Source organism: Crinia signifera, chromosome 4 (genome assembly GCF_055691185.1).
Source record: "Crinia signifera chromosome 4, ASM5569118v1, whole genome shotgun sequence".
In the NCBI taxonomy this organism is placed as follows: Eukaryota; Metazoa; Chordata; class Amphibia; order Anura; family Myobatrachidae; genus Crinia; species Crinia signifera.
The window spans coordinates 108,697,172-108,722,254 of NC_139220.1; the positions used below are offsets into that span (position 1 = coordinate 108,697,172).

The 25,083-nt window shown below is 43.7% G+C and overlaps 1 protein-coding gene across 3 annotated transcripts in view; it reads left to right on the forward strand.

The window, feature by feature from the left end:
* LOC146074268 (oocyte-specific histone RNA stem-loop-binding protein 2-like) overlaps window positions 1-25,083 on the forward strand; it is an 88,592-nt gene that overhangs the window by 30,504 nt on the left and 33,005 nt on the right. Inside the window, exons 3-6 of one of the 3 annotated variants that reach the window (XM_083182174.1) lie at window positions 1,431-1,520; window positions 1,593-1,682; window positions 18,254-18,382; window positions 22,505-22,639. In XM_083182174.1, coding sequence (XP_083038300.1) covers window positions 1,431-1,520; window positions 1,593-1,682; window positions 18,254-18,382; window positions 22,505-22,639 — 444 coding nt within the window. Of the gene's footprint in view, window positions 1-1,418; window positions 1,521-1,592; window positions 1,683-18,253; window positions 18,383-22,504; window positions 22,640-25,083 lie in introns of all 3 variants that reach the window. The other 2 variants (XM_083182173.1, XM_083182172.1) reach the window with 2 other exon arrangements.

A 25,083-nucleotide genomic window follows, 5' to 3' on the forward strand; every position in this document is an offset into this window, starting at 1 on the left:
GTGTTTTCCATGCCTCCACACAGAATCACAAGTGAAATAACATAATTAGCTCCACATGTGGATCTTTTAAAAATGTCAGTGAGCAATCTGCTGGGTGACCTGGAAAACCTGAACTGTTGGGGGTACCTGAGGACCAAGGTTGAGAACCACTGCCTTAATCTATCTATTCTGTGATGGCCTTGATTTACTGCTCAGTGTCAAATTCCCCCAAAACCACACACGGAACTGCTGGATTGCACACCCTGTACATTGCCGTGGGATTGTCTGCTGCACCTTGGGCAAGGCTCTATAGCAGTTGCATCCATTGCACACTCTATAGCAGGAGTGTGGGATCTTCGGCCCTCTAGCTGTTTAACTCCATCCTAGCATGCCCTGCAACAGTTTTTGGAGTATTTAATCTGGGATTCCGACTGTTGAGCAGAATGAAAACGGCCTATGTTCCAACTGTCTGGTGTCAGTCTGAGGTTTGTCAGAAACTGCCTTCAATGCTGCTAGAAATGGCAGCATTGACTAGGCAGGGGATGCGATTTTCCCTGTCGGAAATTACAGCCGGCATTGAATACCCCCCATAGCATGGGCAAATATCCCAGTATGCCCTGCTACAGTTTTGATGTCTAGTTCAACAGCTGGGGGACAAAAGGTTCCTCATCCCTGCTCTCTTTCTGTTACTGTCAGACATCTATTTTAATATCTTAGAATTACCTTTCACCAGGTCAAAATGGCAATACAGTTTTATATTTAATTTCAGATATTTGGGGTATATGTATGAATGTATGAATGTATTAGAAACCATCCTAATTCTATTGGAGATAATACTAAAGCTTGTTAAAATGAAAAGAGATTATGTTGTTGCCCTTATCAACCAATTCGGTTTTAGTACATTTATCCTTGGCCACAGGTTAATTAGGGGTTCAGTCCAATTTAATTTAACAATCTGTGCTTAGCTTTATTTGTATTCGAAAATACACACCTTTCCTGGGGTTTTAAACACAGAGCACCGAAACCTAGGGCAAATATATCTGCCCTCAATCATGATTGCAGAGCTTTTAATACACTGATGCGGGTCTGTGGACCGTACTGATTCTGGAGCAATTCTGACAGCTTAACATTTATGAATTGCCTTTCCTAACCCTTACCTGAGAGATCTAGGGGCCTTAAACTTAACTAAAATGATTGGTTAATAAAGAACTTCATGTGACTTTGGGTTATAACTAAGGTCTATGCACAAGGGTTGTATATACACTTACCACAAAAATTAGAACTGATTAAGTTGTTGGTTTAGCAAAATAGTACAGTGTTTCTGTTTTTTTCTGAACGTACGACTCCATGTGCTTGTAGATTTGTCTATTTTGCCTTTGGCTGTGGTATCTTGGTGCAATACATGTGTCCTATTGATTAAATTGTTTACAATAAATCAGTATTTCACCCAGAATCCCTTCAAGATCTCGCTTCCTTAGTGCGCCTGGGTTGCTATTGGAAGATGATGTATATCAAGATGCAATTTCCTCACAAACCACAAGGTAAGTAATATATGAATAGGGACCTAAACTCTAAGTAACAATCAGTAATACATATTTTGTTAAATATTGTAGGCTCATGTTCCCGGATTGCACCAATCCTCCGCAGCAGAGCTGTTCTGTGACTGGGGTCAGTGTGGGGGTTAATACAAATTTGGATTTCAGGTTTGTATCCCTGGACTCCCATTTAAATGTTGGTTTAAAATAAAGTAGGTACAGTATATTATACATTTTGACTTTTATAGAGTGGCTTATTGGCTATTATAGAGTGTAGAGGTGTCAATTAGGGGATAATGGGGCAGATGTTTTAAGCCTGGTGAAGAGATAAAGTGGAAGGAGATAATGCACCAGCCAATCAACTGTGTTTGAAATATGACAGTTGGAAGTTGATTGGCTGTTGCGTTATCTCCTTCCACTTTATCTCCATTTTATCTCTTCACCAGGCTTAATACATCTGCCCCAATGTGTATTACTTAATGCAAAATGGCTAACTTATTGCAATCAAACATTTATGTTCTCTTCCTCTGACCATAACTTTAGCTAGCTATTTGGTTTGGATTCTATTGAGCAATGACTGTGTATGTGAGGTTGTGTGTAGATATCCCCTCCCCCTCTTTCTTTCAGGGGAAAATGTTTACATTTCAGTGAGCCTCCCCAAAAATGTGTTTGCCATATTGAAAAAGAATTGTTTATCTATTGTTCAACAATAGAAGTCTTACATTTGCATTGGTGGTATTTTTAGGCTTTCCACTCCTGTGCAGGCTATCTTAATTTCTTCCCTTGTACTTTGAAATCAAATCTCAGCAAAATCAAAATACTAATGGTGAAGTTTATATAATTCGGGAGTGAGATTCAATGAGTTTGCGTTACGTTTTTTTCCCCCCTGTACAGCAGCTGTATACAGCAGGGTTTACCACCTTCTCACCTGGCACACAAGTCATGGCCTCCTCACACAGGAGTTTGTTTAAAATGCCAGAACGCCTAAGGACATGGCAGACCCCTGCCAAGTTGCCTGTAACCTTTAAAGATAAACCACATTGACATGGAATTGGAAAATATTAAGAATATAAATTGGGGGTTCTCCAGGCAATAATGGTACAGAGAATAAAGGATCTGGAGAAGAAAGAATCGGAGAGTCCAGGTAAAGGAGACCAAACTGAATTGGATGGTTGCCCTGTAAAACTCCCAGCAGCCTATTGGGAGAACAAAACAGAAGAATAAAAATGGAAGTTCCACAGAAGCAAAAGTCTCTACCAATTCCCTCACACTCCCATTCCAGACATTTTATAGCTATGCTTGTATTTAAATTGTAAAAAACATGCTTTATATCTGAATTGTATCTACTGTAAAACCTCCTCGAAGACCAGTAACATCACACTGCCAAGATGTCAGAGCTTTTTGTAAAGTATTTGATGCTTGTTTATTCCTGATTGTCTACTACAATTAATAGATTCTAACTTTTTTTTTCTAACGGTCATCTCCCCTTGCGGTCTTGCTGCGCTTAGTGTACTGGTCCCCCCTATTCATTCTACAGGGCACCTGCAGTGTTTACTATAGTGCTAGTTACCATGACGTTACAACATAACAGTAATGTCTACTCTGGCATCTGTGTGTGCCCAATTGGACCAATTTTTATTAAAGAGAGAAAAGGGTAGGACATACAATGATATCTAACACAGCTTGTCAGTCGGGAGCAGGATTGTACAAAATAGGTAGAAGGTAAAAACTGATACGTTTCCAGACTCTAGCATGCGGTCTTGCAGATCTTCCACTTCGAAGCCGTTAGAGCTGGGAGTTAAGTCCTGCTCTATTACATAACCATGCCCTAATAACTCAACAGCAAAATACTATCAATTGGTAGAAGAAAAGAGAGAACACAGATATAATTACAATTAAGGAAAAATAGGAAATAAAAAAAAAAAAATTTGGAGGAATAGGACAAAACAGACACAATAGGGGAGTGTACATACGTGGGGGGACATATAACAGGGGGTTAATCCGAGTATCGGGTCCCTAATCTTCACAGAGACTAGGTCCGTTTTTAAGATATATATATACTAGTTATGGTGAGTTTAGGTAGGACAAATCCACTTGGTCACTGAGACCTAAGGGTTGACCGCTCTTTTCCCGAAATTCTCCCCATCGGAACCATTTCATGTGCACGGAGGAAGGGGAAGAGGAGTATTTACAACCTGCAGTTTCAAAAACGTAGTGTTTATGTACTGCATTAGTGATATTTTGTATCGTGGGCACCAAGGGGGATTTCCACATTCGTCCGATAGCCGCTTTAGTTGCTATTAGAATGTGTCCCAATATATATCTATCACAACTAGGCACTGGGAATGGGAGCTGATGTAATAAAGCAGCCAGGGGGTCTTCCGGGATAGAGACACCCAAGACTTCGTCTATCAGGGAAAATACCTCTCTCCACAGTGATCTTAAGTTCGCACATCCCCAGAAGATATGTACTAGCGATCCAACACATCCACAACCCCTCCAGCAAAGATTAGATACGGAAGGCCAGATGGCATTGAGTCGGCTGGGGGTAAAATACGCTCTGCTACATAGTTTATAGTACATTTCACAATGATGCGCGCATTTAGAGATTTTAAAACAGGTCCTGTAGATGCCATCCCAGACTGATTCAGGGAGTTCACGAGCTAAGTCTTTTTCCCAGCCAATCTGTGACCCCAACTTCCCTCCCCTGCCCAGGAGTACTGTGTATTTGTACCATCTGGAGATACCTCCCTTGTGGTTGGGAGACGATAGGAGGAGGGACAGAGCAGGTGGAAAGCGAGGGGCTTGTCTCCCCGTATATTCCGACAACCAGTGTCGTATCTGCAAGTATTTAAAAAAGTCGTGCTTAGGGACGTTGAATTGCGTCTGTACTTGGGAGAAGGAGAAGAGGGCGTTTATGTCGTAGATGTCTTTCAAGCACTTAATTCCTCCCTCCGTCCAAGTCTCCAGTCGAAGGTCAGGGATCAGGTTGCTAAACGAGCTAATGGGGAGACAGGGGGCTGGTAACAATATATCTGGGTCAATCTCAACAACCTCTTGCCAGGCGCGCAAAGTGGCTCTAATCGATATCCCCGGGCCTGTCCATGAGGGGATCGCCTTGGCTGGTAGGAAGAAGAGCTCGGGGAGTGTGAAGTTCTTCAGGAAGGCTCTTTCAATACAGACCCATGGCTTGGGACTAGATTCAACAAACCAGTCGCGAGCCTGACTCAGAATACAGGCCGCTTGGTATCGCTCAAGATCTGGGTACGCAACACCACCTGTGTCCTTTGGTAGCACCAATGTGCGCCTGGCAATCCGAGGCCTTGCTCCCTTCCAGATGAAACTAGAGAATAATCTATTGATCCTAAGGGTTAGTTTCCTAGGGGTAGGTCTAGGTATGGCTCTAAACAAATATAAAAGCTTGGGAAGCAGCGTCATTTTGGCTGCCGCTACCCTGCCTAGCCAGGAAATTTCATGTAGTAGCCAGTCCTTTGTAAGCTTCTCTAGCGAGCTTAGAAGAGGGGTGTAATTGCATTCGATGATGTCGGATTCCCTGGCTAACTGAACACCAAGGTATTTAATAGCTTGTGTTTGCCAGGCGTATCTATACTCGTCTTTAAGCCGCGCTAAAATCTCAAGAGGGATATGTATCGGGAAAGCTTCAGTCTTGGTCGTGTTAAGTTTGTAGTACGAAATTTTTGTGTAGTGGTCCAAGATGTTATGCAGGACAGGGAGGGAGGATGTGGGGTTCGTGATGCATAACAAGATGTCGTCCGCGAATAGGCTGATTTTATGGGAAAGTCCCCCAATTGTCGGTCCCTCTACTCCCTGGTTCCTCCTGATTGTCTCAGCCAGGGGTTCTATTGCTAAAGCGAAGATAAGGGGCGACAGGGGGCAGCCCTGCCTAGTCCCGTTTGAGATATCAAAAGGTGCCGAGAGGGTGCCATTGGTGAATACCCTTGCCGCTGGATTAGAGTAAAGAGACATAATGGAGCCCAGAAACCTTCCCTGAAATCCAAATGAGTCTAGGACTGAGTTGAGGTATCCCCAGTGTAGCCTGTCAAAGGCTTTTTCTGCGTCCAGGGACAGCACCAACAGGGGCTGTCCCTGGTAGTCACAGTGTTCCATAACATTAAATACCCTGCGGGTATTGTCTGGCGCCTGCCTCCCTGGGACAAACCCCACCTGATCTGCCGCTATTAGTGAGGGGAGTAAGGGACATAGGCGATTAGCTATTAATTTGGCATAGATTTTTAAATCAACATTTAGGAGCGCAATCGGGCGATAGTTAGCTACTAGGGCCGGTGACTTACCCGGTTTGGGAATGGTGACGATTTGTGCCTCCAACATCTCCCTGGGAAAGGCATGGGAGGATGATGCCTCGTTGAAGACCCGTAGTAGTACCGGGGCTAGCTCGGGCTTATATTTTTTATAGAAGTTGGAGGGGTAACCATCAGGGCCCGGGGCTTTATCTTGAGGGAGATCCTCAATTACTTTCTCTATCTCCCGGAGGGACCAGGGGGCATCCAGGAGGAGACATGTATCAGGACTCAATTTAGGTAAGTTCAATGTATTCAGAAAGGCCTGAATATCAGACTCCGCTGGTTGGGGAGTTTCAGCATCCAATTTTAAATTATATAGCTGAGTGTAATACTCGGCAAATAGGTTGGCTATCTCGCTCGGGTCGGAAACCCTGGCCCCTCCAGGAGCCGAGAGGTACTGGATCCGGGCCTTCGCCCTTTTCCCTCTCAGTTTACGGGCTAAGAGTCTTCCTGCTTTATTACTAAAGACGTAGAATCTTTGATTTAGGCGAGCTAGGTTGCGCTGCACTTCCTGAAGATAAAAACCGTTCACCTCCTCTCTAGCTGATAATAGCTGTTTATAAATTGATTTATTAAGAGGACTTAGCTTATGTTCCTCCTCTAGTCCCGCCAGTTTCCTCTCAGCTGTGTCTAGATTAATTTTATGAGCTCTTTTAATCCTGGCAGCTGCTTGGATTATTGAGCCTCGGATTACAGCTTTTAACGAGCACCAGTGGTTGAACGTGTTGGTGTCATCAGGGGAATTGTTGTCCAGGTAAGATGTGATATCTTGCTGGATTGAGTGGTAAACCCCTGGCTGAGACAAGATGAACCTACCCATCCTCCAGGGGCCGGGAATCGGATTACGTGCGTCTATGTCCCAGTCAATAAGGAGCGGGGAGTGGTCAGACCAAGACATGGGCAGAATCCTGATGTCTGATATTGATGCTAGCGTCAGTCTGTCCGTCAGTAGCAAGTCAATCCTAGAATATGAGGCGTGGGGGTGGGAATAGAAGGTGTAGTCTCTCTCCCTCGGGTGTTTGACCCGCCATGCGTCGTAAAGATCAAATTCTCCCAATATCTGTCCAAGGCCCGTAGGGGACCTGACACTGGGAAGTCTTGGTCTGCCAGGGGAGATTCTAGGTACATTGGATCTGTCGACTACCGGGTCAACCACTAAATTAAAGTCGCCTAGCATCAGGATGGCGCCCTTTGCGTTTCGTTGGACAGCTGCGCAGACTTTCCTGCAGAATTGTAGTTGTCTGGAGTTAGGGGCGTAGCATGACACCAAGGTGACGTCCTTACCCTCCAAAGACCCCACTAGAATAAGGAACCTTCCCTCTGGGTCAGAGATTTGAGACTTTAAGATGAATGGGCAGGACTGTGAAAATAAAATAGCTACTCCAGCCTTTTTGGTCTGGGCATTCGCCATATAGCAAGAGGGGTAGCGGCTATCAGAGAATCGGGGGGGGTCAGAACTCTTGAAGTGGGTTTCTTGAATGGCCACTATACTCGCCCTCTTTTTATGGAAGAAGGATAGAGCTACTCTGCGCTTTTGGGGGGAGTTTAGGCCCTTTACATTTAATGTAATAATTTTAACCATAACTCACAGAGAGATATAGCGTAACGACCAGATTAGGGATGTCGAAGAAGGGCGTTGTTTTGGATACCCAGATTGGACAATGTAAGGGGGGTGGGCCAGAGACAGGGGGGGGACACACACAAGGAGAATCTAAGGAACAGAAATAAGACATAGACAACTGAAATAAAGAGGCTCTCAAGAGAGCCCAAGTGAGGCGCCAAAGTAGTAACACCTCACGCATGTGGGAAGGGGGGTAGCAACAAGCTGCCCCCGCTCCCCTCAGGGGGATTTATCTATAGGTATATGTCTAACATTGTGAATATTCAAGGCTAACAAATTTGCAGTGCTAGAGGGATCCCGCGCGGCCAGACCTGTGACCCGAGCAGCATACAGTACTAGCTGACAGGGGCATGGGGCTGGTATCCTATGGCCTGATTCGCTTAGCCCGCTTAATCACGGGGTGAGCAAAACAGGCATGTGGTCCGCCGCCGGGGATCCCCCCGGGCCCAAGGTACAACCTAACCTCTAAACAATTAGAGTGTATAAGCAAGAGGAAGAGAGAGGTTAAAGGAAGAGAAAAGATAACACTACATTTCAACTTTTATACAAGAACCTGGAACTGTAGTACAAAGTCCACTGCTGGACCACCATCTGGAGTTCTAGTTGTGTTTCTCGGCCACCGACCAGTCCGGCTGGAGTCGGTGGGAAGGAGAAGGGGCATTGGGACAATCTGAAATATTCCATCTCGCAAGCAGTTTCTGGCCCTCCTCCACACTCGAGATGACAATTGTAGAGCCTTCTCTGGACACAAGGAGTTTAGTCGGAAATCCCCATCTGTATGGGACAGAGGCCCTACGCAGGGCTGATGTGATCGGAAGGAGGGAGCGTCTCTTAGCCAATGTGAACTGGGAGAGGTCTCCAAATAGTTGTAGGGATCCTAGGGTAACAGCGGTATCCGAAGAGGGTCTGGCCGCCTTTAAGAGGGCCTCCTTGATGTGGTAGAAGTGGACCCTCAACAATATGTCCCTTGGGGCACCCTCCGGGGCGGATCTGGATCTTGGCAGACGATGAATTCGGTCTAATAGCAGATCTTGAGAGGAGGCAGAAGGAAGTAATTTTTTGAATATGTCAATTGCGAAGTCGTGGAGGCTGCTGTTGGAGATGGACTCCGGGACCCCCCTCAATTTTAAGTTGTTTCTGCGGGAGCGATCTTCCAAATCTGCGACCTTCTCCCTCAGGGCTGACACCTCCTCCTCCATGGTATCATGAGAGACGATTAGGGCGTTGTGGGATTCAACCATCTCTCCCATCTTGGTTTCTAGATGACCAGTGCGTTCGCCCAAGTCGTCAATGGATTTTTGGCACGTCTGAAACATGGAGCGAAATTCGGAGGCAACCTCATCCTTAAATTGGTGGAACAGAAGTCTCAGTGTGCCCACCGTCAAGGCCTCTGAGTCGTCTAACCGCGGTTGGGTAGAGAGCAGTTGTGGTGGGGAGGGGTCCGGAAGGGCCACCCGTTGGGGCGTCTCGGTTGCGGACTGAGACTGTGGGGCCAGCAAGTCTCCTCCAGAGGGGCGTTTGGGGGAGGGTTTGAAGAAAGGGACCTGGGGGACTGATCCCACCGCCTTATGTTTTTTAGGAGGCATGGTGCTGAGAGGCGCTTAGATATGAGTAATGTCAGTTAGGGGGGCTCGTTGTAGATAGATGTTTAGGTTGTTAGCGGAGCACTCATAGAGTGTCAGACAAGGGGTGCATTGAATTCCCAAGGGGAGCAGGGGGATGCCAGACGTGTCACATTAGGCCTGGCGGTTACATATTATTCGGGTAGAATGAGAAGGAGTTCTGGGGGCTCCAAATCAGGCCCGGCCGGGCCACTCCTCTGTTTATTTATTTGCTAATTTGTGGATGACTTCCCCAAGGGGTGATGGAGGGGGGGGGGGGCAGGTGAGAAGGCCCCTGCTGTGATGTGTTCGGCAGGTGGAGGGGCTCTAAGGGCCAGGTGGTAAGGCTCTGGGAGCCTGAGGCTCAGTAACGGCACCGCGCTGCTGCAGCAGCTTCCGGCGCACTATCAGTCCCAGCGAGTCCTCCGACCGTCGGGGCCCCTCGCTGGGGAGGAATCTGAGCAGGTGAGGTAAGAGTGCTGAGAGTATGAGGGGGACGCCGTTGTCCAGCCCTCCTCTCGTCGGGACCCCCGCTCTGCCGCCGCGCCGCGCAGCTAGCGGCCGCCGGCGCATTATCGCGCCCAGCACTCCCCCGACCCGCCTTGCGTGTATCGTGGCCGGGGCACTCACCGGGGTGTTCCTGGATTCAGGCGGCGAGACTGCGAGTTGGGGTTGGTTCCTCTCTTCCGCCGGCGTCCCCTCCGTGCAGCTCCAAGGGGCTCTCTCGCTATGGAGCTTTTCGTCCGGCTCAGCTCCAAACTCAAGGTCCTGGTTCAGGTAAGGACCCAAGGCCGCAATCTGCAAAAGCCGTTATAACGGCTTCCCGACTCCGCGGCCTCAGGGGATGGGTATGGGGTGGTTCAGGTGGGGCTGGGGAACCAGGGGGGGTGATTTATTAGTTGGACTGTCGATGCCTTTAAAGGAATTTGGGGAAAACGGCCCGGAGCTCAGTGAAGGTGCTTCTAGCTCAAATGGCCGCCAAGCCACGCCTGCTGGACCAATTTTTGAATTGCCGCCATAAAGGTTTGGGACCACATTAGCCTTACTCTATATTAGCGAAGTCAGTCATAATTTGTTATGGTTAAAGGCCAAACCAAAGCTCTTGGTTGCTAATGATAACTTTTAACTATCAGTAGCCCAACGCTATACTACTAGTTAACTAAGAAAGAGGCTTCTGGAAGCCTGTGGTCAATAAATTCAATGTATAGTGGATAATAGCTTATCTAGAAAAGCTGGAGACCGGCAGCTTATGAACACACCAGTATCCCTGTTGGATAAGTGCCAGCCCTTTTTTCCCAAGACTAGTTAACTAAAACCAAGTATGACTGGTAGGCGCAACAACCCTTTTTTATTTTTTTTTCCAATGTATACATATTTTTTTTTATTTTTATTTTTTTTAAGACCTGTGGGTGTCGTGAAAAAAAAAAAATCTTAATCTTTAGGGCAAGGGGATTTGAAAAAGTTTGGTAACCACTTGAATATTTAAAAATGTCAGTTTCCTGTTGAATTTAGTTTGTAAGCTTGTGAGCAGGGCCCTCCTACCTCCAGCTTGACAATTCCCAGCCGTTCTCTGCAGAATGTGCCCGACTGCTTGAAATGTCGGGCACATTCTGCCGAGATCCCTGTTCAATGCTGTCAGGAAAGACAGCATTGAATAGGGCCTCACTGCTATTTCCCCCATTGGGAATAGCGGTGTGAGATTGAATACCCCCTTAGTCTGTCATAAATCATATTGCAACTGTATTTCTCGGAATTTGTTTTCTTTTTCTACAAGTTTTAAATGATTTTTATTTATATGGGACAATGGGCTGATGGTTAAGGTGAAAAAATAGATCTCCATGACTATGGACACACCCACACAGCACTTGTCACAGCTCCAACCCTTCTCAGTATGGGCCCTTTTGAAATGTTCTGCACCAGGCCCAAAAGGCCTTTATTCCGGCCCTTCTAAAACCTGGTATTTGTGGGAGACACGTCTGCACCCAGTGCTAACCAACCAATCCTTTTTGGGTGTGGTATGGGGCTCCAACAGTAAGGATCCCAACCTTGGGATACCAACGACGACCTTTGGGTGCAAGGTAGTCGGAACATCATCCGGCACTCTCCTTTTCATATTTAAATAAGTTAATAAGCAGCTGCGTCAATATTTTATGTTTTCAGAAATTAGTTTAATAGGGTGAACTCAGTGAGGGGATGTTTTCTATAAAGAATGTCTTCTCCCAAGCATTAATACAGTAATCTAGATGAATTGCTATAGCAGCCGTAATTTACGTTTTACAATGCAATGGATGTTTCTAATACATGGAGACCGATGTAATGAAGTCCAAGTTTGGCTGTGTCGGGTGCTGGATAAACTTGGATTTTGTTTTTACTTTTTTTTTTTATTAAAGGGACAGTCCTTTACAAGGCAAAACCATGCCATGTATGATATACCCTTTTATTTAAAAAAAAAAAAAAAATAAGTATGCTGGTATCCCGCATAGACATAGCAGTGTGACTTCATTACATCCATCCCAAACTGTAGTTCTTTTTGTTTTTACACACCATAGGACTTAAAGGTGCATACACACTGTCTATATTCTGAACCGTATCGCTCAGAATAGCCAAAACTATTTTGTTCATATTGCTCAGTTGGTATGCTATGCACAATGCCAGTCATTACCGTACTAAAACACCCAACCCCTGTAGGAAAACATGGTTAGCGGGAGCTGTGTTACTCATCACCACCAGCATCAGCGCATGCACTTTACTATGCCGGCATCCTGCCGGGTTCCCTTGGCCACAATGGCCCATTGTATGGGGCTTTGGTTGGGCTATAAGGACTTTGTCACAAATGGTATTAGGTTTATAACAACTGTAAGGGAGAAAACTTTATTTCAATAACTATGCAATAAAAATCTGGTAGCTGTTAATCTTATTCATTTACATGTAATAAATGTAGCAGTGTTTTGATGTGATGTGTGTGGTTGGTTTTTTTTTTTTTTTTGTCCTTTTTAAAACTGCAAACCATGCCAACACTCCATACAAGGTTTTAGCATGGCCAAACTGTAGCAGGGATGATCCACAACAGCTTGAGTGCTAAAAGTTCCCCATCCCTGCTCTAGAAGATGCTTGGCTACATAAGTATAATCTGGTTGCTTGAAGGCAACATCTCACACTTCTAAAATCTTTCGCCTTAGGTAAATATTGGTATCTGAAATCTGCTTCTATGGGGTAAATTTACTAACTAAACACTTATCAGTAGACTTTCACCACAACAAGGTACTCTATCGACGCCCTCTGCAATCAGCAGCAAATATATAATTCTATAGATTGTTTAAGGGAGGAACACCCCATGTGGTCTAAATCCACCTCTAAAGGTGCCCACACACTAGAAAAATCTTAAGATTTCCCTTGAACGCCCCATCTGCCCAACACAAAATATTTTGTTCAAAAGAGTACCTTTTGACAAAAGATTTATCTTAAGATTTCAGAAAAATTATAATAATGGGCTAGGCTATGTAGAAGGTAATGGGCTGGGCTATGTAGAAGGTATTGACAGCTCAGTGCACATTCTGCTCTGTCACAATGAACCTGCTTTGTATGATGTCCAAGAATGTCCATTTCTGGAGCTCTCCACAGTGCCACAGATATGCCCCCGCAGTGCCAAACATATGCCCCCACAGTGCCACAGATATGCCCCCAGTGCCACAGATATACAGATATGCCCCCACAGTGCCACAGATATTCCCCCAATGCCAAACATATGACCCCCACAGTGCCACAGATATGCCCTCCTGTGCTCAGTCCCCACTGTGTCTCCTGCCGGGTCCCACAACTGCCTTCCCTGCTACCTCTCTTGCCGGGGCACACGCCGCTTCACCTGGCGCTTCTCCTGCTCGGTCCCCACCGGCTCTGGCACGTGTCGGGCTGTCAGCTGCCAGGGGAACACAGCTTCCAGCTTTACATGCCGCGTCCAAGCCACGCCCCCAACACATGACCAGAAATTGGTCAGAAGATTTGCATATCTTCCCTGCAGCAGGGAAGATGAGCCGCCGCCGCAGAAGACACATGGGGACGCGCATCGGAAGGTAAGTAATACTGAACGATGTGCACACACAAATCGAACGATTAATCGTCCAAACGAGCAAAAACAATGAAATCGGACGATTAATCGTTCTAGTGTGTGGGCACCTTAATACCTTTTAATCTCTTCCATTTCACTACAATAAACATTATCCAATCAGGTCAGAGTAAATTACATTTTAATTGTCTTTCTTAATCTTGTGTTGGTTACAAGCTGGGTCACTTTGTTCCTCAACAGCCAACAAAGTTCCTTGGAGAGCAAATTGCAATGGGATTTTTTTTTTTTCCAAAAGCAGTTACAAGAAAATGTCCTTGCATTAGCCAATTTGGTTAGACCTATCCACCCAAAAACCTCTCTGTGAGGGAAAAGTCTAGAATAGGGGAAGGTGAGGTCGTCTACCACATGTAATTATAACAGAACAACAGATGCAAGCATGGCAGTTTGAGGAGCCCATCTATAAACACAGGTCAAGCATGGACCGGAAAGGAGGTTTCTTTCAGATTTAATAGATGTTCGAGAGAACTAAGCAGTGGAGCATGCAATGATGTAAAAACCTAATGCGGATATGGTTCACATCTGCTTACTAAAAGCCCTGGACTCTCAGTCCAACCAGATTTTAGTCTGACCAATTCTCCACCCAGATCTAACCTGTGTATGGCATGGAGATTGAGTGGTGTTGAGTAATATATGGTTAACGTTTAATGACGTTTACACTACCGTTAAAAAGTTTGGAGTCACCCCGACAATTTTGTGTTTCACATGAAAACTGACTTCTCAACGGAGTTGCAAAATGAATAAAACATGTCGACAATGGCAAGGTTGGAAATTATGATTTTTATTTGAAATAATTTTGCCCTTCAAACTTTTCTTTAGTCATAGAATGCTCCTTGTGCAGCAATTACAGCATTGCAGAACTTTGGCATTCTAGCTGTTAATTTGTTGAAGAAAGTTCACCCCATGGTTCCTGAAGCACCTCCTACATGTTGGATTGGCTTGATGGGCACTTCTTGCATACTATATGGTCAAGCTGTTCCCACAGCAGCTCAATAGGGTTGATATCTAGTGACTGCGATGGCCACTGCATTACAGACAGACTACCAGCTGCCTGCTTCTTCCCTAAATAGTTCTTGCATAATTTGGAGGTGGGCTTTAGATCATTGTCCTGTTAGAGAAGGAAATTGGCTCCAATCAAGCGCTGTCCACAGGGTATGGCATGGCATTGCAAAATGGAGTGATAGCCTTCCTTATTCAAAATCCCTCTTACCTTGTACAAATCTCCAACTTTACCAGCACCAAAGCAGCCCCAGACCATCACATTACCTCCACCATGCTTGACAAATGGCATCAGGCACTCGTCCAGCATCTCTTCATTTGTTCTGTTTCTCACAAATGTTCTTCTGTGTGCTCTTAACACCTCAAGCTTCGATTCATCTGTCCATAACACTTTATTCCGATGTATCTCTATCAAAAGTCTGTGTGTTCTTTTGGCCATATTCATATTTTCCTCTTTATAGTCCAGGCTCCGATATGGATCTTTCTTTGCCACTCTGCCTAGAAGGCCAGCATCCCCAAGTCATTTCTTCACTGTAGACGTTGACACTGGTATTTATTGGGTACCATTAATGAAGCTGCCAGTTGTGGATCTGTGAGGTGTCTATTTCTCAGGCTAGAGACTCTAATGTACTTGTCTTCCTGCTCAGTTGTGCACCAGGGTCTCACACTCATTCTACTCTGGTTAAAGTCTGTTTGTGCTGTTCTCTGCAGGGAATAGTGTGCATTAGTTGTAGGAAATTGTCACAGCGGGTGTTTGAGGATCCGTCTCAGTACAGACTGCACAGGGGGCGTTTGTAACCTGGCTGGAAGGATGTAAGACCTATGCATATATCCCGACCGTGAGTTTGGCTAAACTCCTTGGCGAAGGCGTGGAGCCTAGCTGCCCAGCGGTCTTCGCCAGGGACCCCCACAAGGTAGTTTGGACTTCGCTGTGTCCAGACAGCAGGTCACGGCCCTTCGCCAGAAGTACTCACAGGACGCTGGGTGTAACTGATACTGGTTGTAGGTTGAGGCACAAAACTGGTTGTGGGTCGAGACACTGGAACTGGACGTGGATTGAGGCAGGAGAAGGAAGAACTGAAATAGCCACCTGGGCGAATAACTTCGGGAGCGAACTGGAACACAAAGGGGTGACTTGGCTTTAATAACGAAAACTGAAGGCAGGGTGACTCATGATGCCGAATTGGCGCAGATAACTTGAACTGGGAATAACGTAACTGGAGATCGCCAACCTGGCTTCAGGTTGAACGGGACCAGGGGTAGCAGAGTATACAGGAGCAGGGCTAGAACGAGAGCACTGGAGGTCTGGAGAGCTGCAGCTTCTGGCTATAGCTTCAGAGCTGAGTGCATGCAACTTAGAAGTTGCACAGGCACTCAGCAGCTGCTGGGATTTATGATCCCAGCAGCACAGGGATAGGGTAATTCTGAGCCCCACCTTTGTCATCCGCTGACGTCATCAAGATGGCGGCACCAAGCTGCCGGAGCGGGCACGGCTGGACCCCCTGCAGCTGCCAGGATCGGAGGGAGCGGCGCCACAGCTCCCGCCTGCCGATGGGCGGACCGTGACAGAAATATTCAGGTTCTTGGCAATTTCTGGCATGGAATAGCCTTCATTTCGAAGGACAAGAATGGTCTGTCAAGTTTTCACATGAAAATGTGTTTTTTTTCTGCCCATATTAACCCTTTGTTACATGATTGTATTTTATTTTTATATTTTCATGCTTGTGTATTGTACGGACAAGGAAAAAGAATGAAAAAAGCAAATAGTCCACAACATGAAACAGTTGACTGTCGGAGTTTCAAGTGTTTTTTATACTGATATGTTGCGTATCTAGCAAATTTGCAACAGTATGCAATGACAGGTTAAGAGTATAATTAAACCCACAAATGTTATGCTCCAAGGAAGGCCATTTTGAAAACTTCTCTGTTGTGCAAGCCCATTTTTAGCTGTACTAAATTGCAAAAGGGTTTTGTAATAATCCATTAGTCCTCCATCACGATTAGCAAATACAATGTACCATTAGAACACTAGAGTGATGGTTGATGGGCCTCTATACACATATGTAGATCAGGGTCGTCTTAACATTGTCGGGGGCCCCATGGCAGAACATTAGCCCCCCCGGCTTGCTCACTGTGATCCCCGGCTTGCGTTTCCCACTCTCTGGCTTTGTGGTGCCTCCCCCTTCCTCTCCCTGGCTGCCACCATCCTAGCTGCCTTTCCTGGGCAGGGGTGCAGGAAGACTAGCGGGTATGGGCAGCGAGTGCCGGATCAATGAGTGGCCAACCAGCGCTCTGGCTGCTGTGTAAGGGCTGCTCCCAGAACTCCATGGCCACAGCCGCAGGGGGGGAGCAGCTCACACCAGGTGGGGGCACCAACACAGGACAGCCGCTGCTGCACTGCAGCAGGGTCCGGCCAGTGGCGTCTGGGAGCCTGTAGCGCTACTTGCTTTTGCTTGATTTTGAAAAGACTGGCCAATTAGCATCCAGTCAGTTTCCAAAATCAGCTGCCCGTTAAATAGTGCAGCGCTACAAGCTTCCAGGTGCCCGCCGCAGTAGCTCCCCAGGCCAGTGCCGTCTTCCCCATTGGGGTGGGCCCCTAGAATCCTTGTGCCCCAGGGCAAGTGCCCATTATGCCCAATGGGAAAGATGGTACTGATGTAGATATTCTTTTAATTAACCAGACATTTGCAGCTAGTACAGGTTGAGTATCCCTTATCTGAAATGCTCGGGACCACGAGCCTTCCGGATAGGGGATTTTTTCGGTTTTTAGAATATTTTTTTTTTAGGCTTACTTACCTGTCCCCTGATGGTGTCCAGTGGTCCCTCGGCGTCCACAGCAGGCCTCCGGCATCTTCTCTGGGTCTCCAGCGGTCCCAGGAATGCATTGGTGGGTGACGTCACCGGCACACGGGACTTGGTAAGTATGAAAAGAGGGTTAGGGGGGTAAAAAAAATAATTTGAATTATTCCAAAAACCACGGTTTTTGGAATATTTCGGGTAATTGGATGCATGGATACGGGATACTCAACCTGTATAGTTATTTACCACATTAACCATTTTTATACAGGTTGAGTATAAACCAGCAGGGACCAGCAGAATTTTGGATAATGGATTATTCCGTATTTCGGAAAATATTTCAATGATGTATTTTGAAGTATCTTGCATTTATGCTGTATAAACACATCAACCACATGAAATGCACACAAATATATTTTATTTGTTCAAAAAACAAGGTTTCAAAACATGAAACAAAATTTGTGTACTATCTCAGGCACTGAATTTGAATGCCAAGCAATCCTTTTCTTGTACATATATAGTGCCAGTTACATATCATTTCCTCAGTAGTGCTGTTACAGATGTCCCCAGTAATTTTTTTTTATTTTTTTTTTAAGCAAAAAAATATTTTTTTTTTTCCACTTTCTGGAATGTATGGTTTTTGGAATAATTCAGATAACAGATATTCGGATACGGGATACTCAACCTGTAGTGTATTTATGATTAATTTAATGTGATCTTCATTGAAAAAAAGTGCTTTTCTTTAAAAAAAATTTATAATAATAATAATAAGGATATATCTAAGTGACCCCAATTTTTGAAAAATTAATATGTCTAAATTCTGTTATAAGTGAAAAAATTGTAAATATTATCTGAGGCTTATTAAAGTATAAAAAATATTCAATCCCGTAATATACAGGTGCTAGTGTTTGTACATGTATCTTGCTGATTCGAACAAGAAAAGTCATATTTTTTTTTTCCTCATTTCAAATTTGCTGTTTGACATGAAGGTTTAAGATTAAACTGCTTGTAGACATTTTATTAGAACATGATGGGACAGCTTCTCTAGATTGAAGTATAAGTAAAGTTACCAATTGCAGTAGTAGTGTTGTGACTGTTTTGCCGATGAGACACTTGTCTACTAGGTTTTGTGTAATAGCTGGTTTCTGTTAAACCTTTTTTATTTTATATTTTTGTGCAAATGAAGTTATGAATGGTGTTTATTTTTTTTTTGTGTTTTTTTTTTTTACTTCATATTCAAAATTAATGTGAACCAATTTCCTTGTAAACTGTTTCTCAAGAAGTGCCTGCACATCCCCAGACTCAAGTAAAATAGAGACTGACGAAGCCATTCTGCAGAGGAGGCAGAAGCAAATAGACTATGGCAAGAACACCACTGGTTATCGGTGCTATCGTCGGCAGATTCCCAAGTAAGAATGCTCCCCTACCTTAAATACAGTGTGCTTTATAAGGTTTGTTGCCATACTTAAGGTACTTTCATAGCTTTTAAGAGCTAATGTTACTGATTTTAAATTAAAGTACCAGTGCTGTTACTTTTTTCTACAACACGGCACCCCAAAAAATGTACCCCCCCCCCCCCCCCCCCATTTTTCCACTAGAAGACATTAGGCCCATGCCCTCGTTGGGAAAGTGCATGACAAATTTCAGTGTTATAGGTTATGTGTCCCTTTTATAGGGTTTGTTAGATACGCGTACCATGTAGTAGAATTAAACAGGTGTATCACATTTTCTTTACTTCGTGGCTCCTCCGGTGTGTCTCGCAAGAGGTGTCACACTTGTTTGTAATGGAGATATGCAAAGAAGAAAGGCGGTATCAGTAAGATACAAAATTGGTGGTGAGGTGATGTATATTTAGTGCTCTACTGCCACCATGTGGTTAAAAGGTATAGCAGGTGCAATAAAAGAAAATATGTGGATAAATATGGCACTGACTCACATTAGATAAGGGTCCATATATAGATGAAGTATTCTTCATAGAATTTCAGGACTTATACCTTTTTTTGAAATTGGACAAGAAGAAATAATCCGCACAGTCTAATGATATACAATATTATAATATACCGCTATTCCCTATAAATTGTATGTTGCCGTGCATCCAGGCTTGATATATGTAGGGAGGTGCTACCCAGGAATTAATATAATCATATGGCAGAAAAAAAAAGAATACCTACAAGGACTACTCAGAGCTGACGATCTTGGATTATTCAGCAATCGGTATGTTTTATTTAGTGTCCCAAGAAAAATATTATTGAAATTTTTACTTTTATTTGCAAGTTTAAAAAGCTGCGAAATATATTAAAAACATTGTGAAAAAAAGTGCATGAAAAGTGACAATAAATTTAAAATAGAGCTGACCGTTGTGTGTGTTATTATTGTAGTCCAGTGACTATCATGCGTCTGTGTGTTAATAATTAATACAGTATGTGTTCTGTTTTAACTGTTATTCACCACACTAATATGATATGGCACTATCTGAGAGAATTCCCAGTGTATTGTAGCTTTGCTATTAAGTTGTAGTCATATGTAAAAATTCTACTGCAACTATGTTGCTTTAATTAGCTACAATATAATGCTCGGTGGAAATAAAGTTCATGTGTAGTGCAAATATTTAGCATGTATATTTTAAATGGCATGGATTATTTAACCCCTGTTGGATCACATGCCATTAGCAATATGATGTGAATTTACAATCAGATAATCCTAGCAATAGATTGTGAATCTGTACAGTTATATCAAATTTCAGTACTTGTGTATTATCATGGCGCCCATCGCATTGCATACCATAAGGCTTAATATGGTATGCGATGAGATGCGATGGGACCCGATCTTATACAATTTAAAATTGTATACCATTGTATATGGCATACAATGAGATGAGAGGATACGATTTTAAATTGTATAAGCACACTAATGGGTGCTTTCAATGTCAATTGGCCCCCCTATAAGATTTTTAATTGTATAAGCACCCTAATGGGTGCTTACAATGTTAAATGCACCCCCACGCCACCCCCACTATGAACGCCAACCCGAAGCGTGGCGAGCGCAGCGAGCCTGCGAGGGGCGGCGGTACGCGTCCTCTGACCTTTTTTTATACCCCCACTATCCATGCCGATGTGGAGTTGATTTTATATAGTGTGGCGAGCCACCGAGCCCTAAGCGTGGCGAGCGAACGTGTAATACATGTAAAGTTAAACGCTGCCCCTCACGGGGCTCGCCGCGCTTCGGGCTCTCTGCGCTCGCCGCAATATATAAAATCAACTCCACGCCGACATGGATAGTGGGGGTATTGAAAAGGTCGGAGGACGCGTACCGCCGCCCCTCACGGGCTCGCCACGCTTCGGGTTGGTGTTGATAGTGGGGGTAGCGTGGGGGTGCATTTAACATTGTAAGCACCCATTAGGGTGCTTATACAATTCAAAATCTTATAGGGGGGCCAATTAACATTGAAAGCACCCATTAGTGTGCGTATACAATTTAAAATCGTATCATCTCATCTCATCGTATGCCATATACAATGGTATAAAATCTTAAATTGTATAAGATGCCATAAGATGCCATAAGATGGAAATCGTGGGCGCCGTGCTAGGAAACAAGTACCCAAATTTCTTAACATTGGTACCAGTTAAATGACTGTCATTGCTATATTTTATCTGAACATGCATCAGTCTAACAGAGTAAATAGATTCACCGGTGGATTAATATGATTATTACTGACACATACACAGTGTCTCTCTGCATATGGAGACACTGAATAGCTGTTTGAACCCCCGTGTGTATGATAGTATGCGGCGGTACCACGCCGGGTTTTTACAATTGCTTGTGTATTTGCTTGATAGACTGCAATGTCACGCCAGGCTAATGACACAGAGCGATTAAGTTATAAGCTTAATGCTAACACACAGAACATACGGTCGACACTAAAGGGTAGGACGGGTCACACTAGCCATGTGCACCGTGTCCTCTCGGACTTAGCCTGGCTAAAAGTTAAATTTCAATAATTTTCTTGGGACACTAAATAAACATACAGATTGCTGAATAATCCAAAATCATCAGCTCTGAGTGCCCCTTGTAGGAATTCTTTTTTCTGCCACCTTATTTTAAAAGCAAGCACAGTGCTCCCAAAAAGGAAAGACTTTATAGTGTAGTAACTCTTTAAATTTATTTTATTAAACATACACATAAAAGATTGATGCGTACAATTTCAAAATAACAATAAAAGTTTATCTGGTGGTTGCTGTCATCAACCATGGAGATGTAAGTAGTTCTGCCCAAAGCGTTTCATCCTGTCTTACATTGTAGGACTTCCTCAGGGGTTAAGTCCTGAGGAAGTCCTACGATGTAAGAAAGGACACCTTATTTTCTTGGATGCCATGCCTCATGATTCAACCCCACAACTTGTTGCTTTCTAATTAAACACCCTACTCATTGAGTCAATTGATCCTGCATAAAAAAAAACTGATATTTTCAAACTATATGAAGCTACTTGTACTTTGTGTAAAAAAATGTAACAAGTGCCACCAATGTTTCCATCTACACTGCACAGCTGTTTGCGGTGGCACGCTCCATACTACACGAGTTATGTCCCTGACAGATATATATATATATATATATATATATCCATCTTACCAGTGTACATGTGTCTAATATATTGATTAGTGGGAAAACCCAGGCTTGGCTTAACTAGAAGTACATTAGTAGTGTCTCTAGTTAATATTGAGCTTAAAACTGCATTCAATTATTGATTCTGCAATAAATGGCTGCCTTAACTTTCTCTAGTCAAATGGTTACATTTCAACGTTTAAATGGTGAAGATATTTTAAGTCTCCAGTGCCAGATTGAAAAATACATACTATATCTATCTATATATATATTGTGATATCCCTTTTTCATTATCATTTTTATGTTAAATTAGTAATCCGCAGTGCCCAATTGCACACTTGGCACATGCCTGGTATTAACAGAGCAGTCACCCAGATATATAATCTTCTTAATGCTGTCCAGCAATGGTGACAGCCCAGGATCAGAATCTGCTTGATGGGAAGGTATAGTAGAGGGTACTTCCAGCAGGAACTGAGGCCCTTATTCTCGTTCACTCTTTCTGACATAATATTTCTTAGATGGACAAAACCATGTGCACTGCAGGTGAGGCAGGTGTTACTTGTGCAGAGATAATTAGATTTGGGTGGGGTTTTACACCTGCCTCACCTGCAGTGCACATGGTTTTGTCCATCTAAGAAATATTTTGTCAAGAGTGAACTAGAATAAGGGCCTCAGTTCCTGCTGGAGCCTGCTGAAAAATAGCCCTGGACACCGCTATGTATATACAGAGCCTATCGCAGCTCTGCAGGTGTGCTTACTTATCCTGGCCCCCGGCCCACCATGTATCGAAGGTGTTGAACCTGGCTCTCATGGGCAGCTGTATGTGATGGAGATCTGATTGCAGTAGTAATCCGGAAATCTAAAAGGGTGGCAGCTCTTTTAGAGCAGAATCATGTACACTTACAGACCCATATGCGTTTTTATTTACATAGATATGAAAGGGAACCAGGAATTCACCCTCGCAGCCCCAACAAGTATAAAAAGTACAGCCGACGGTCTTGGGACATGCAAATCAAACTCTGGAGGCGTGCGCTCCATGCTTGGGATCCACCTGGGACACCATTTGAGTAAGGGTTTCCTTGTTTCTTAGTCAGTATGTCGGAGGTTTGTAGCTATCTCTCTGTAATCTTTGACCCTATAATAATTGAACATTATCCAACCGTTATGCATGTGTGTATGTATGTATGTATATATGTATGTATGTATGTATATGTGTATATATATATATATATGTATATGTGTGTGTGTGTATATATATATATATATATATGTAGTGTCCCGAAACGGCGTAGACTATTGCAAATATATTTTTTCATCACTAGTCCTGAAGTATGCTTAATCATTATCTCGATCTATCTCACACATACACACAATGAGCGCATTGAAACCTTGCCCACCATATATTGGGCCTGTGAAGTTTAATTATCAAGCTGTCTGGAGTGCTGCACTCCCCCCCTCTCTCCGTGTGATTATTTTTTGTGTGTGTGTATGTATATATATATATGTGTATGTGTGTGTGTGTGTGTGTGTGTGTGTGTGTGTGTGTGTATATATGTATATATATATATATATATATATATCTCAATGACCCGGCACTGTGCAAGTTAGAAGATACTTGATCCGGTGCCCCCACTTCCAAACAGGGATAGATAGCAGACAGCAATTGCGTGGCACTCTGGATACTTTTTCTCATAAATAAACGGCAGTTTATTTATGAGAAAAAGTATCCAGAGTGCCACGCAATTGCTGTCTGCTATATATATATATATATATATATATATATATATATATATATATATATATATATATATATATATATATATATATATATATATATATATATATATATTGTGGACAGTAAACAGGCGACAGGCGGCACTCCAAGGATTTTTTCAAAATTTGTATTCAAGATGACACGACACCAACGTTTCAGGGCCCGAACGCCGCCTTTGTCAAGGTGGTAAGAAAAACAGTGATTTTTCTTACCACCTTGACAAAGGGGCGTTCGGGCCCCGAAACGCTGGTGTCGTATCATCTTGAATACAAATTTTGAAAAAATCCTTGAAATGCCGCCTGTTTACTGTCTACAATACCCTGATCACATGGAGGGCACCAAAGGTCATCACCTAGAGGGGAGAGTGCCGGACCGCATGCTAGACTGTGTGTGTGTGTGTGTGTGTGTATATATAGATAGATAGATAGATAGATCCGTTTGTATTTCTCCCCTTGAGGAGAAAATAAATCTGCACACCACAATAGGATGAGTTTTCAAAACATTTATGAAAGTCTCTTAAGTGAGAGGTCAGTTCAACACATGGCAATATATTGCATGAAAAAAAGCTGGGTTACTTATCCTAACCGGGTTGGTGACAAAAAGCCCGTGGATGCCCATACTGGTCCCTTCACCATAATAGCTCGACAGGCTGTTTCGGTGGAACAACCACCTTCATCAAGAGCAAGTGCTCTTGATGAAGGTGGTTGTTCCACCGAAACAGCCTGTCGAGCTATTATGGTGAAGGAACCAGTATGGGCATCCACTGGCTTTTTGTCACCAACCCGGTTAGGATAAGGATAAGTAACCCAGCTTTTTTTCATGCAATATATTGCCATGTGTTGAACTGACCTCTCACTTAAGAGACTTTCATAAATGTTTTGAAAACTCATCCTATTGTGGTGTGCAGATTTATTTTCTCCTAAATGGGAGAAATACAAACGGATATAATTAATTTATATGGGATCTAGCACCCACCCACTATCTATGTAAGTGGTGTGCGGTTTTTCTATTGCCATTTGTGTGTGTGTGTATAGATGGATAGATCTATTCGTTTGTTATATAGCGTAGCATATTCCGTTGTGCTTTACAATAGGAGACTGTGATAAAACAAATTGGGTATTTACAGGCAGTCAAAGGTATGAGGGCCCTGCTCGCAAGCTTACAATCTATATACATATATGTGTATATACCTCGTGGGTTACGGTATTGATGATAAACAATGTCTAGGCCGGCATGGACAGTGTAAGTGTACCGCATTTATCGCATAGCTCTCTGCGCTTGCCATGCTTTGTGTATGGTGCCACGCTATACTCCGCAAGCTATTATAATTTCACTCTGTACCCACTTGGATAGTAAAGTATGAAAAATATATTTTAAATAAACCTGAAACTCATGCCGAACTTAATCTTGTGTCGACCTTATGTCAATGTCAACCTAGAGTATGTTGACCATTCTTAGGTGCTGACCTAGTTATTGTTGACCCAGCCTTGGGCTCGGTATATGGTCATAAGGTCGATGTAACAAGGTTGAGTTGACATGGGGTCGACCTAATGACTTTACCTTCCTGTTGTCGACCCTATGATCCATACTCCTAGGCTCTTTGAGCCAGTGCTGGGTACATTAATACAGGGGACAAACTGTTTAGGGGTCCCCTGTATTTCTATAGCAGCCCTGGGAAATTCCCTGCCAAATTCAGCAGTATGAAAAATGGGGAATGAGACGACTGCCATATAACTC